This window comes from Equus caballus, chromosome 28 (assembly GCF_041296265.1).
Source record: "Equus caballus isolate H_3958 breed thoroughbred chromosome 28, TB-T2T, whole genome shotgun sequence".
In the NCBI taxonomy this organism is placed as follows: Eukaryota; Metazoa; Chordata; class Mammalia; order Perissodactyla; family Equidae; genus Equus; species Equus caballus.
This window is the reverse complement of record NC_091711.1, coordinates 47,907,461-47,921,630: the sequence shown is the minus strand read 5'-3', so window position 1 is coordinate 47,921,630 and position 14,170 is coordinate 47,907,461. Positions and strand designations below refer to the sequence as shown.

The window sequence follows — 14,170 nt, the reverse complement described above, 5'->3', positions numbered from 1 at the left end:
AAAAATAAAATCTTAAAAAAAAAAAAAAAACAAGGAATCATGGATGACCGGCTCAGGTCAAAAGGACTCAGGAGGAAACTTGACGAGGCTCCCACAGCCCAGAGGTAGGGCCATTTGAGCACCAATGAGACAATAACCACAGAGATTAAGACATGTTGAATATGTTTAAATCCACGATCTCATGATCACACCAAAAAAAACTCCACAAAAGGCCCAACACCCTCACTGGTCACCTTGGGAGAATGCGCTAAGTAGAGAATCAACCCATTATTTTGAAAACTGGAAAACAAAGGCGAAAAATTCAAGCACCTTCCCGCCTTTCCTATATGAACTATCCCTCGGAGTGACCAAATAGTTAGGTTTTCAGACATCCGTCTGTCAGTTAACAAACGGAGGAAGAATGGCAGAAGTCGAAAATTACCATTTTGCAACGTCTAATGAGAAGACGGATGGAAGCCATGATGAGTGAGGTCTTGACACTGAGGAGAGAAACCGCCTCAGGCAAGGACACGCCACCACCAAGGAAGGAGCCTCAGAAAGATCACCCCAATCTCATCAGCAGCGAGGCAGGGGACACGCGAGGTCAATGCTGAGCCCACAGGGATGTCTGAGCAAGGCCCAGTGGAGACCCCACCCAGCCCTCAGCAAGCAGCAAAAGGAGACACAGAGTGAGAGACTGAAGAGGGAACCAGCCAGTCACAACGTGCGGACCTTGTCCGTCAATTCAAAGAGCTGCAAAAATTATGCGACAACCAGGAAAATTTCTCCTTCAGTTGGTTATCAGATGATACTAAAGAAAAAGTGTTTGATTTTTTCAGTTGTGATACTCGACCCATGGCTTTCGTTTTTAAAACATAATGAGCTACCTACAAAATATTTACAGATGAAAGGACAGGGTGCTGGCTGGGATTTGCTTCAAAAGACCCGGGGAGAGGGGCTGTAGGAGAGGGCGCAGGGGAAACCAGCGGGCGTGAGCAGAGTCCCACTGCAGCTGATGGAGGGTGAGTGAGACGCGCGTCACACTATTTGCTCTATTTCTGCATCTATTTGAAATTTCCCATAACTTAAAAAGAATGCCCATAACTGCCACTGTCAAAGTCAAACTCTACACTTTCACGACATGCGCTACCCAGGAGTAAAACGAGATGCTCCTTTGGCAAAGCACCAAGGACGGACTAGGAGGACTGGGCCAAGGACGCCAGCAACACCGTTCTGTGGCCAAGCGGCCTCTTTGCCACATAGATTAGGCCCCAGAGAGGTGTCGCTGAGGGTTCTGCTGTCCTGACCATCCAGCTCCGTGATGGACACTCGCTCCCCATCTGCCCTGCCTGGTAACCCCGCCTGGAGGCCCCCTCACTGCCCCTCCCCAGCCAGAGGGCTCCCCTTTTAGATGCTCTCACTGACCCTTCCCCTTTATTGAGAGCACTTGGCTCTGCTGGTTGATTGACTCCATGAAACCACCAATACTTGGCCACCAGACCCACAAAAGGCAACTTCCCGAGGATCCACCTGCTGATGCAGAGGCATCCTTCCAGCTGATGCCTCGAGCAGGTCTGTGCAGCTCTGCCACTTGGGGCCGCCCAGGGAGCCTCCAAACACAGGCCCCCGATCAGCACTGGCCAAGCAACCAGGGCGAGCAAGCCCCGGCAGAGGGACGGCTTGCCCCTACATTCACACAGAGCCTCTGTCACAGGCACCAGCTGCCAGGACCTATCAGGCAGGTGGTCCCTGACAAGACCCAGCCTGGCCCTGTCTGCGCCAGCCAGCACGGTAACAACCTCGGCCTCACGGGGAGACCGAGTCACTCAACTGCACTGTCCTGAGAACGGCTGGAGACAGACACACGCACACCCGCACACACGAGTTCACCACGCCGTACACACACACTTGTGCACGCACATATGTGCCAAGGGGAGCACTGACCAGGAAGAGGGGTATCGAGGGAAGACGGGGCTCAGCACCTGGGTGGTGGGACGGTGTGTAGAAACACAGTGAGAGCCACGTCGCCCACTTCCCAGGAGAACAGGGCAGGGCCAGCCCCAAGGCTTCCCACCGGGGCTGACACCCCACCTTCATCCACAGGCAAGGGCCCATGTGGCTGCAGCGCTGGGCTGCCCACAGCTAGAACAGACAACACTAAGCACATGAACAACGAGGGAGATGCAGGACGGAAGGTGGGAGACAACTCAGGTGGGCACTCGGAGAAGGCGGGAGCCTGGGGCAAGCAAAGGCACCGCCTGCTTGGTCCTGAGCATCAGAGGGAGGCCCCGGCCTGGCATGACGCCGGAAGGGAGGTGACCTGCCCAGGGGCCCTTCCTCCTTCCTCTGAGGGCAGCTCTGCTTGGCTCGGACATGAGCAGCTCTGGGCACATGGGTGAAGTTACTCCTTCCTCCCTGTGTATCTTTCCTAATAGCGTCACTCATACCCTATGTCAGCTATGACAACACCGTGTCACACAGTGGGGCCACGTGCATGGGCTTCACGGGTAGTCGGTCTGCTTTAAACCCCTTACTAGTCAGAGGACTTCACCTAATAGGAGGGTCACTCTTCTTAACCCTCCATGCCTCAGTTTCCTCACCTGTACAGCAGGGAGGACACAGGGTGGTGAGAGGATCAGAGGCAACACATCAAATGAGACAATGTCTGTAAGGACCCCTGCAAGCCCTGCTGGAACCATCTCTATTACTATCACTGCCCCAGAGGCCAAAACCCCAGCTCAGGCAATGTCTGGTTCCCAAACACTGACACGTGCAGCCAAGGCTCAAACGATGAAACCCCTGACATGTTCCTTCACCCCAGAGAGTGAAGACGTCACAGCCTGCAAACCAGCGCACTGGGCTCACTGGAGCAGCAAAGGGAGATGCAGACTCAGGAGGCAAAGGGCCACACAGGGCCACACCTGTCCCCATGAGTCTAGAGACAGCTGTCATGGGTTGTCACCAGCCCAAGCACCCGGTTGCACTTCTGCAAGACGGCTGGCATCCCTCTGCCCCTACTCTCCGCCTGGTACTCACGTAAGAAGTGCTTTTCCAATAGGGCGATTTCCAGGTGACCTTTGATCTCATTTAATCGATCAAACTCTGTCCGGTTAAAGTCCTGGACTCCTGCAGCCATGATGAGGGTCCCTGGACCAGCCTAGAAGAAAAACACCAAGAGCTCAGATGATCCGACTTGAAGCATCCCGTGTCCACATCAGCCAGTTCTCTCAGGGGTACCCCAATGACCCCTCGTTGGGAGGGGCTGGGCCCGCAGTGCCCCCAGCCGGGTAGAACCCCGGCGGACAAGGATGGGCTCGTTCTGCCTTAAAACACATATCAGTTCACCTCGGCTTCGCCTGACGATGAAAGGGACGTCTCAGACAGCGTGAGCATCCTCAGAGCCCCAGGGAGGCTGACTTTTAGAAATAATGAAGAAAATTAGAACCAGAAGTGTGAAACTAAGCCTCCTGATGGTGATGACGCCACTCTCAGGCTGCAGGGGAAGAAAACCGTCGGGACCTGCGCTGGCCATCGTGGCACCCTCCAGGAAGGGAGGTGGGGGCAGCCAGAGGACCTGTCACCCTCACGTCCTCGGAGGACTCCAGGGATGGCGGGGAGGGTGCATCCACAGACAGGCCGTGTGAACCTGAGAGGACAAGGGCTCCCCAAACTGAGAAAAGCCCAAACAGGGGGCCTTGGCCCACAGAGTGCTAATTAAAACCACCACCAGCTGTCCTAAGGGGCGAGAGCAGGCTCTGGTTACAGGCAACCCCAGCCGGCTGCCACACACCCAGGGGCTTGGCACAGATGGCCGCTTCGAGTCCTGCTGACCAGAGGGAAAGGAACACAGTGCACGCCAGCACGGCCAGGCCTGCCCAGGGTGCACCGAGGGCCAACCAGCTCACACACCGGACACTTCTACAGTCACTCCCACAACTACATCCTGCCACTGACCTAGAGAGGAGCGGGACCTGGGTGCCCCGCCATGTGATGGGGAGACCTGGTTCCCCGGGCCTGGTCTCCACGACCCTCTAGGCTGGGCGAGGATAGAAGGGGACATACAGCCTGGACAGCGGCAGCCCCACTGACCGCTCCATACACATGCGTCACCTGCTCGAGGCCACAGCGCAGGAAGGAGCCGACATCGGAGAACCCATGAGTTCTGGTAAGACCCTCTGGCCTGTGGCTGCCCTGTCCTGGCATTTGACCTAGAGGACTTTCAGCTGCTCTGGCCACTGGGGCACAAGTTCCCAGAGGGCAGGGAACAGGTCATGCTTACCTGCTGGCCCCTAGGACCTGGCAACGGTGGGCACGGGGAGACTCAGGGAGTGGGGCAGAAGGCAGGGTAAATCCACCTGCCCAGCCATGGGGAAAATGGTGCGTGCTTGCCCATTCACCCCTGCAAACGAATCTGTCCCTCCTCCACCCATGCCCATCTCGATGGCCAAGGCAGTGGCCACACAGAAGAGGGCAGAGGCTGACCCAGAAAGGTGGCTCTGCACTGATCCAGAGGCAGAACACTGGACTCCGTTATATCCAGCAACCTCCCCACCGAAAGCAAGCAGGATGGGCCCGGTGTACAGGGCCGCATACGAACGCACAAACCCATGCCCTCCGACGGCTGTAACTCCTGTCCGTCTCGACGTCACTGGAATTAAGCTCATCTGGAACTTTCCCAGAGCTTTGAGAACCCCTACAGAGTCCCCTGGGTCCAAGAGGACCCTCGGGTTTCAGCCAGACTCAGGGCTGAGGGTGCAGCAGCTCAGCCAGGAGCCCCCTGGATGGCAAGGACGGTGGGGACTGGCTCTGGGGAGGTGACCAGCCGACCGAGGGGCACTGATGGGGACGGCAGCCCCCGGGGGTGGTGTTCTGAAATTCTGGGGTCCAACCCTTCTGCGAGCCCCCTGGGTCCTTCTAGCCGACCCCTTCCGAGACCACCCATGAGCAACACTGAGGTGGGGTCAGGGGCCTGGAGCCGGGACTCGGTGGGCTTGCTCATGGCTATAAAACCAGGAGGTGGGCCCGGCCACTTCTCCTTCCAGCTTCCCTAGAACCGTGCCCTCCAACCCCGCCTCTCAGGCTCTCCTGCAGCCCCGCGGAGGGCACCCGCCTCCTCCTCCTGCTCCTCAAGGCCTCTGCCCCTCTGCCTCCACTTGTGTGGGGTCACTCCAGACACTGCCCCCACTCTGGGACTCCGGTCCTCTCCTCCTCACCACCTCTCCCTACTGGCCTGTCACGGACCACTGGGTCAACCCTGGCCTCGGTCTCCCCGTCTTTATCTTCACTGGCCTTCCCCCTTCCCCGGCCACACCCTGAGCCTGCACATCACCTCCCCCAGCACTCCCCATCTCCTGGGCCCCCTCAAGCCCGTCTGCCAGCCTGGGGTCCCTCCTTGCTCCCACCCCTCCTCCCTCCCAATAGGGTCTGGACTCTACTCTCAAAGCCTTGGTCCACTCACTTCCTTTACCCAGGACACAGATAATCCACAAAACAGGAAGTAAGAATGAACTCTGTCATGCTACAGCAGGGATGAATCTTGAGGACACTGGGCTGAGTGACACAGGCCAGTCACCAAAGGACAAGCTACTGTGTGATTCACTCATGATACGAGGTCCCTAAGGGTGTCAAATCCACAGACAGGAAGTAGGATGGTGGTCACCAGGGGCTGGGGGAGGGGGAGGGGGTTGGTGGCTAACGGTGGACAGAGTTTCAGTTTGGAAACAGGAAAAAGCTATTGAGATGGATGGTGGGGATGGTTACACAACAATGCAAATGGACATAATGCCACAGAACTGTACGCCCCAAAAATGGCTAATATGGTCAATTTTATGTTATGTGCATTTTACCAGAATAAAAAAAAAAAAGAATGAAGCCTCAACACGTGCAAAGATGATCAACGTCCCGCATAACAAAAGCCACGCAAACTGAAACCGCTCAGAGCTCCGCTCTTGAGCCGCCAGGTTAGCGAAACAGAAAAGCCCGAGGACACCCCGTGCAGGTGGCAATGCCGAGGGACACAGGCCCTCTTGGGGCCGCTGTGGAGGACAAACTGTGCACCCACAGGAGGGTCACCTGGTGACAGCCACTGGGACGACAGACAACATCGGCCCAGCACGCCCAGCTGGGAGTGACACAGGCCAGCTAGGCATGCAGCTCACGGAACTGACGGACACCGCGAGCCTGGAGGCCCCCAGTATCCTCAGTGGAGAGAGGTTAAATGGAGCAACATTTATTCACACAGCCCCTGTGCTCGCCACACTCTCGGATCCTCCCCACAGCCCTTGTGGGTCAACTCTCCCTGAGAGCACCGTGTGCTTCCAATGACTGGGCCTGCGACCTCCACACGCCCCACTGGGAAAGTGCTGCCAGATGGCGGGACCGGCCCGTGGCTGGCAAGTGGCCGAGTGGCCCCAGGTGGGCTGGCCCTGCAGGTCCTCCATGCTGTGACGCCATCGCTCCCACCTCAGAAACCTACACCAGTCACCGTGCCCCAAGTCAAGTCCAGGTCTTTACTGGGACAACATCTGGAGCAGGCGGCCACACTGAGCCCTGGCGGGACAGGCAGAGAGAGCATGAAGCCAGGAACAAGTCAGCTGTGGCCTCTGTGCAGGATCCCCCATCACACACTCACATACACACACACACACACACCATGGAACTCGGAACCACATGTGGGGTTCTTGCTCCTGAGAGGCCCACCACACGCTTGGCCCAAAGAGCATCATCTGAGAGTCATGGCCTGCAGCCCCCCAGGCTGGCGCCAGCCAGGACAAAAAAGACACCACTCTCCCTGCAAGACAAGGCCGTGTCACTCTGCCACATAAAATGCAGGAGACACACCAAGCAGGGCCCTGGCCCACCCTTGGGCCCTGCGGCTGGAGGAGCAGCCACCACCTCTGCCGGGGGACAGAAGCAAGTGCCCCAGGAGTGGAGGAGCCCCCCACCCCCGACCGGGCAGACTAGGAGAGCAGCCTGGCTCTTAGGAGGCAGCGCCAGTAAATTATTCATTCCTGCCCGGAGCCATCGCTGAGTCCCCGTTCTATTATAAAGCATTAATAATACAAGGAGCCAGGAAGGCGAGCGCTCCCAGGCCACATCTGGAAAGAAAACCTGGCTCGGGCACTCGGAGAGGAAGCTGACGGGCCACCAAATTTGGTGTCCACACCGTGGGCCTCCACAACTGGCACAAGATGGCTCTGGGCTTCTTCACCGGAAATGCCCACAATGGTGAGCCCTGCAATCACACCTGGCCAGAAAGGGGGCCACAGAGAGCCCAGGCCGTCCCCGTTGCACCCCTGCCCCTCCCCCTGCAATGAAACACCAGCTTCCAGAAGGCAGGGCCCACTCATGTCTGGTTCCCACTGGAGCCACAGGGCCTAGCTGAAGCGCTCAACAGATATTTGCTCCTCAGTGAAGACCACCCCACTGACTGGCCCACAGGGGCCACTGTCCCAGTGTGGGCTGATGAGGGCCCAGACGGGGCTCTGCCAGCTGCTGGGGGTCAGTGAAACGTACTCTAGCATGGCCAGGCAGAGCAGCCAGGAGCAGCTGGCCGCGGGCCGCGGGCCAGTAGCTTCCAGACAGCACCCTGCCTCCCTCGACGTGCCAACACTCCCAGGGCTCAGGCTGGGGCCTCAGCATCTGTTCTGTGTTTGAAGTTTGCCAACCACCAGAAAATCAATGAGAAGGGAAAAGAAGTCCAGCTGCTGGACAAATCTGCGGTGAAGGAAAGGCTGTTTTATCCTCGATCAGGGATGAGCGCCCCCAGTGAGGTCTGCAGGGGGCAGGCGAGAGGGGGGCACGATGAGGACAAAGGGGGAGGCGAGCCCTGTTTATCTCTGACCAGCTCAGGCAGGTCATGGTCTAGCCAAGTCCCGCTCAGCTTGGCCGCCTGAGGATGGGGGACAGCCCCAGCCCTGCACTGGGGGACCCAGGGTCCGAGCGCAGGCAGGGGGAGGAGGGCATCCCTGGCCCCAGGAGGCCGCCCGCGCACTCACAGGGTCCCGCAGCTCCTCGCCGTCCCGGGGCGAGGTCCGAGGCATCTTCAGGGGTATTTCATCTCCACCTTCAGTGTCCGAGGCGTTTGGAGATTCTGCTAGATCGAGGAAGTCATCTCTCTTGTGACCTCTGAACCTGATTTTGTCCAGCCTCCTTAGCATGTTCAGCACTGAGCCCCTCTGCTTTACCTTAACATGACGGTCGGGGTCCCTGCAAGAGAAGAAAGGGGAGGCACTGTCACTTGGTCACTTGCCCACTGGCCACCCGCCCTGCATGGTGCTTCCACCAACCTCAAGAGCACGGTCCTCCACGTCCCGAGCCCTGGGCTGTGACCAAGCCCTGCCCCTGGGGAGAGGCTGGTTCAGCTTTCCAAGGAGCATCCAGGGCCCCCAGGCCCCCATCTTGCACCCACCAGGCTGGGCCCCTCTTCTTGCACCCCTTCCCAGCTAGGCCCAGGGCCAAGCTTCTGCCACTGCCACCACCAAAGCCAGCCCCACGTGCCCCCCATGGGGCAGAAGGAAGCCAAACCTCTCAGCAGGACCTTCCCGGCCATAAAGACAGGGCCAGCCTAGTGCACCAGGGCAGCCGGAGACCCCGGGGAAAGAAGGGGAGGAACATGGCAACAAACAGGGGAGGAGGGCTGACCGCTCCTCAAAGCTCCCCTAATAAACCATCAAGAATGTGGTCAAAGCTGCAGCTATGCGCACCGCCCAGAACAGGAGCCATCGCCCAGAAACGGCCAGAACACTTGGCATTTGGGTGTCTCGGTGGATTCCCTGTGGACCCAGTGGGCCCTGGCCTTGTGTCCCCTCGCTCCACCTGGCCCCCGCTCCCAGGACACGGCCCAGGCTACCCCGTCTGCCTCAAATACCCTCCTGCCGGCCCGGCGGCCCCGGCTGGGCTTCAAGACACGGCTCAGGCCTCACCTCCTCCAAGAGGCCTTCGCACACACGGGCTGGTCAGGAGCCTGGAGGTCAGCCGCCCGCTCTCCCGGCACAGCCCCAGACCGCAGGCGCTGCAGGCTGCCCGCCTATCCTCCTCCAGCCTGGAGCGATCGCAGCAAAGGCCTGGTGTGGGGTCACACTGAGAGGAGCGGCCATGTGCTCACAGGCAGGACATAGGTAAGTTCAAACATGTGTCCACATGAGGGACGGACGTGCTGTGAGGCACCCTCTCCCCACTTCTCTGCCCCAACTTAGCCAAGGCGACAGCCCAAAGCCCCAGGGGGTAGGGTGTGAGCAGCCCTTCTGCGTATCCAGCCAACCTCACTGGGAAGCCACCTCAGGCCCATCCCCAGACCAGGTCACACAGCTCCTTGGGGCAGGGCTGCGAGTCAGGGACCTCCCACAAACCCCAGCCCCTGGCTTCTACAAGAGGCCCCGGTGCCTGCAGGGGGGTGGGGACTCTGGATACACCTGGGCTCAAGCCTGGTCTGCCATTTACCACGTTTCTGGGCCTCTGCTTCCACCTCTGGAATGCCAAGAGTACCAGTGAGGCCAAAGCATCCTGAGAATTCCAGATGACACACATCACGTGCCTGACACTCGGCCTGGACCCAGTAAACAAGAGGATTACTGCCACGCAAAGGTGGCAGGAAGCGGGGAGAGCAGGATGGAATCCATCCACTGGGCCCTGACCACCCCAGCTGGGATGTTTCACGGAGAACCACAGAGGCAGGGAGAAGCACTTCCTGTTTTAGACCGTGCAGGCGTGGAGGACCATCAAATCACAGCCCGGGATGTGGCTGACTGCAGCCCTGATGTGCCTGCCCCGCCCTCTGAGGGCCCTCTGCTCCCCTTAGCATCCCTGCTCACAGCAAGACGTGCTAACAGGGGGGCTCCCAAGACCCTGGTCAGAAGGTACCAGAACTCACTCTGGTCTAGAGGACAGTTGAGGCATGCAGCGCATCAGCGAGGGGCTGTGGGTGCTCCAGGAACAGGCGCTTCTCCAAGCTCGCCTGCAACACTGCAAGGTGGCCCAGTGTGGCCTTGGTGCAAAAACCACAGGAAAACCAAAGCCCAATGCCGCCTGGAACCCAGACAGCCCAGGAGAGCACAGGCTGTGGTGGCGGCGGGGGCGGGGGGGGACGCGGCCCTCTGGAAAAATATCTGTGTGTGGGAGCTGTGAACTCCAGGCGGACAAAAAGGTGAATAAACTTTAAAAAGTATAAAGCATGGGGCCGGCCCCGTGGCCGAGTGGTTAAGTTCTCGCGCTCCACTTCAGTGGCCCAGGATTTTGCTGGTTCAGATCCTGGGCGCGGACATGGCACCACTCGTCAGGCCATGCTGAGGCGGCATCCCACATGCCACAACTAGAAGGATCCACAACTAAAAATATACGGCTATGTACCAGGAGGCTTTGGGGAGGGAAAAAAAGAAAAAGAAAATCTTGAAAAAAAAAAAGTACAAAAGCAAAAGGAAAGAGACCTTCGTGCTTATCAAGAACCTAGAGAGACGGTAACTGTCTACGTTACGAGACTGAACAAACAACCACAAAGTGAAAAACAGTCTGACAGTCACTGGACAAAGTTCTGTTTGTTAAAAAATGAAACAGGAGACACGTGTACAAATGTGGTATATGAAGGATTAATATCTTTGTTATAAGAAGGCTTAAATAAATCCGTAAAACTTACAGGACCTAGGGACAGACAAGCAAACTCCTGGAGCGAGGGACTCCAGACAGAGGAAATTTACCCAGCAGTTGTGCAAAAACCTCCCGCTTCACTGAAAAGGACGCAAGCTGGCCGATGCGGCGGAAGGCAGCAGGACCCAAAACACAGACGCCCTCTCGGCCAGCGCCCCCGCCTCCTGAGATACATCCTGGAGCAAATTCGACAGGTGGAGAACGTGCTGCTCCCACAGCAGCACCAGGAATCGCCCGGCCGCCCCTGAAAGAGGGCAGGACAGGGGGCCTGAGGACATCGCGCTGGACTCACCGGGGACGCCATCCCTGTGAGTGACAAAGGCAATTACAAAACGCTGCTGCCCTGAGGTCAGTGTTTCAGTCCACAAGTGTCTAAACAGAACAGAGGGCACACAGGCCCTTCGCCAAGCCTGCAGGCTTGCGGGCGGTTTGTAAGACTTCTTTCTCCAGGTGTCCTATAACGCTGTCCTACTGCTTTTTGAACTAAAAAATAAACAGGAATAAACTAAGTAGGTGAAATGCAGTAACGTGAAACCTATTCCTCTCATTTTCAAAAACACCCGAGGGATTCCTCGTCACCTAGCATCAGACAAAGCGAGATGGAGGGGACGGGCCAACCGGCCCTGAGACATGTGACCCTGGAGCAGAAGACACCGGGGCGGCCTCCACCGGAGGAAAGCAGTCAAGCACGGGCCTCGCGCAGCCGGCTCTTCGCTCCCCACAAGGCTCTGGTTAGGTGGTTCTCGCCGTCTGGATTCTCACATGTCTGGGGCCGCCTTTCTTCCCAATTAAGCTCCAGCAAGCAAATGAGGTGGCTGCACGGGGAAAGGGGACAAAGCGCCGAGTGTCCAGTCCACCACTATCAGAATGCAAGTCACGCCCCGGCCACAGCGCCCAGCACTGGGCCCACATGCACTCCATTCCCAATGAGGCCCAATCTTCCAGCCGCCGGCTCACCCCAACCCCGGCTCCTCCTGTGCAGCTATTCACATCCGCCTGCAGCGAGGGTGTCCAAACACACAGCCCACTGCGCGAGGGGCTCCCAGGGGGCCCACTCTCATCCCCACCGCCTGCGCCCCCGGACTCCATGGGCTCTCAAAGGATGCATGGTTCATGCTGCTGTCAGATCAGGACCAGACACCACACCATCCTGACCACCCCACCGGGGACGGGTCCAGGCTGTGAGGGAAGCCCTCTACGTCGTACCCCTGCACTGGGCTGAGGCGTGGCCCCCACCCACCCCAGTCCAACCTCATCTCAATCACATCTGGAAAGTCCTTATTTCGAAGTAGGGTTACATTCCCAGGTTCAGGTGGACACGAATTTGGGAAGTACACGGTTCAACCCAGTACAGCCCCCAACTTTCAGATGGAGATGTGGGACCAACAGGGACAGCTGTCCATGGACAGAGAGAGGAGGGCCAGACCTCAGACACCAAGTGTGACGCAGAGCGAAGCTTCCTCACAAAGCCAACGTCGAGCGGATGCCGTCTCGACGGGTCTTATCTGCACCTTCCGTTTGGTTGCTGCTACCATGTGTCCCCCAACCCCAGCCCCCATCTAGCCTTCCCTCTATCCAGCCAGCCCCCCACTCCCTGCATGCCCACCCTTCATCCCCACGGCCCATGGGGAGGAAGCCCACCTCCTCCTCAGATGCCCTCCCCAGAACCAGCCCCTCCACGTGCACCCACAGTCCAGCCTCAAGGTGGAGCAGCCGCTCTGAGCGGGACACCCTCTCTGTACCTCCACGTGGACGCAGATGTGCTGGGAAATGCTCCCTGGCTGTGGCTGTTCCAGACCCCTGCTCAGAGCCAGGGTGTCCTGTGAGGTCCTGTAACCATCCGCTGCAGAGAGCAGGCGAGACAGGAACCAGCACGGCACGAGGGCACCCTGGTGCCGTGGCCTGGGGCAGCACCCACCAGGCTCCACGCCCTCTGCATGCAGGACTGAGTCCAGCAGCGCTGGCCCTGGGACACAAAGCATGCTGCTCTGGAAACCCAGTGAATGGCTTTTGGACACACAAAGGCAGCAGTGTCTAGGGAACACTGAACTTGGAAACCACAAAGGACTTTATTTCCCTTCCCAGCCCAAGATTTTTTTTAAAAAGTGGTTCCTGTCTCTGACACTCGCCACGTCCCAGCCACTCTCCCTCGACACACAGCGGACGCCACTCCCTGGCTGAGTTCCCGTCTGCATTGGGACAACCTGCTCAGCCGGGGCCTGGCCTCATCTCCTGGTTATCTGGTGGGTCTCCCGCTGACCCCAGGATAAACAATGTCCATTTTCCCACAGGAAGCAACCCTCATCCTAAACCATATTCCTAAGGAGTCACAGATGTGGAGCGAGAACTCAGTACTTCCCTCCACCCCACCCCACGCCGGTCCCAGTTGACCACACGGCCCTCTGCCAGGTCTCTGTCCTCTGGGAAGACGGCCCCAAACCCCATGGTTGGAGTGGCCTGAGATGGCAGCTGTGGATTCCAAGGCTTTGTAGGGGAACAGGAGGGCCAGAGAGGATGCATTGACCAAGGGCCAGTCCTAATCAACACCCTAAGGGCCTACACCCCTGCAAGCCAGGACCTCAACGCACACACAGCTCACCCCCAGCCAAGGAGACTCTGGGAGCAGTCTGGATACCTGAAACCCAGAAGGCACGTGTGACTGCTGACCTTGTCCCCCCGCCCCATGCCAGGCCCGGGATGTTGGCTCACACCTGATGACCCACAGGTTTCCCCAAACTGGAGGCTTGTCCAGGAGCCACCTCCGTCACCCTGGATTCACGTATTGGTTCTGCCGGGCTGGGCACCGTAAGCGGGGGCCCCAAATGCTCCTGGCATCCATTTCCGGCTGTTCTGATGACTCTCAACCCAGATTGGCGCTGCCTCCTCAAGAGCTCTGCTCGGGCTTGTCCACTGCCTGCTAGACGTCTCCCTGGGAGCTCAACTCTGCCCAGCTGTGCACACAGCAGGAGTCTGAGCACCTCCTCCCGCTCGATGGCGTCTGTGTCCACCAGCTGCTCAAGCCACAGCCCTCGGAGGAGCCCTCAGTCACGATTCCTCACTCCACAGCCACCTAGAGCCAGCACAGTCACCTGCCTCCAACCTGGCCCCACACCTGTGCTTCCCCGCCCCCACCCCACCCTCCTGCCTGCCCAGCCCAGGCTGCCACAGCGCCTCACGGAGCCCCTTCTTCTCCACGTGGCAGGAAACCAGACCCTGTTACATCCCGCTGAGACCCCTCCAGGGCCTCCCCTGCCTCCCCGACACTGGGCTCCAGCCCTGCCGAGTCCCAGAGGTCCTCTGGCCACCACATTTGTTATGATCGTGGGGCCCAGCACTTCCAGTTCGGGGATGGCTCCCATCCCGGCTCCTCCTCCCCCCTTAAATTTCATCATCTGGCTTGGTTTGGAGTCCTGGAACTTCCGGCGAACTCCCTGGTTTAGGATCGGTGCCGCCAGCCCCACCCCGTTAGAACACACCCCTGAGGGCAGGGGCAGGCTCAGCTCGCTAGGTGATGTTCAGGCTGCAGGCACCTCTGCAGGGCTGGCACTGG

At 58.6% G+C, this 14,170-nt stretch overlaps 1 protein-coding gene across 8 annotated transcripts in view; it reads right to left on the bottom strand.

Moving 5' to 3' along the window:
- The window catches only part of GRAMD4 (GRAM domain containing 4), an 83,562-nt gene that overhangs the window by 38,856 nt on the left and 30,536 nt on the right, over positions 1-14,170 (bottom strand). For 5 of the 8 annotated variants that reach the window (XM_023631342.2, XM_070254061.1, XM_070254064.1 and 2 more), the window contains exons 2-3: positions 7,977-8,187; positions 3,016-3,136 (exon numbers count right to left, since the gene is read on the bottom strand). In XM_023631342.2, the coding sequence (XP_023487110.1) occupies positions 3,016-3,136; positions 7,977-8,187 (332 nt within the window). Of the gene's footprint in view, positions 1-3,015; positions 3,137-7,976; positions 8,188-9,850; positions 9,938-12,362; positions 12,568-14,170 lie in introns of those variants that run through there. The other 3 variants (XM_070254063.1, XM_023631344.2, XM_070254060.1) reach the window with 3 other exon arrangements.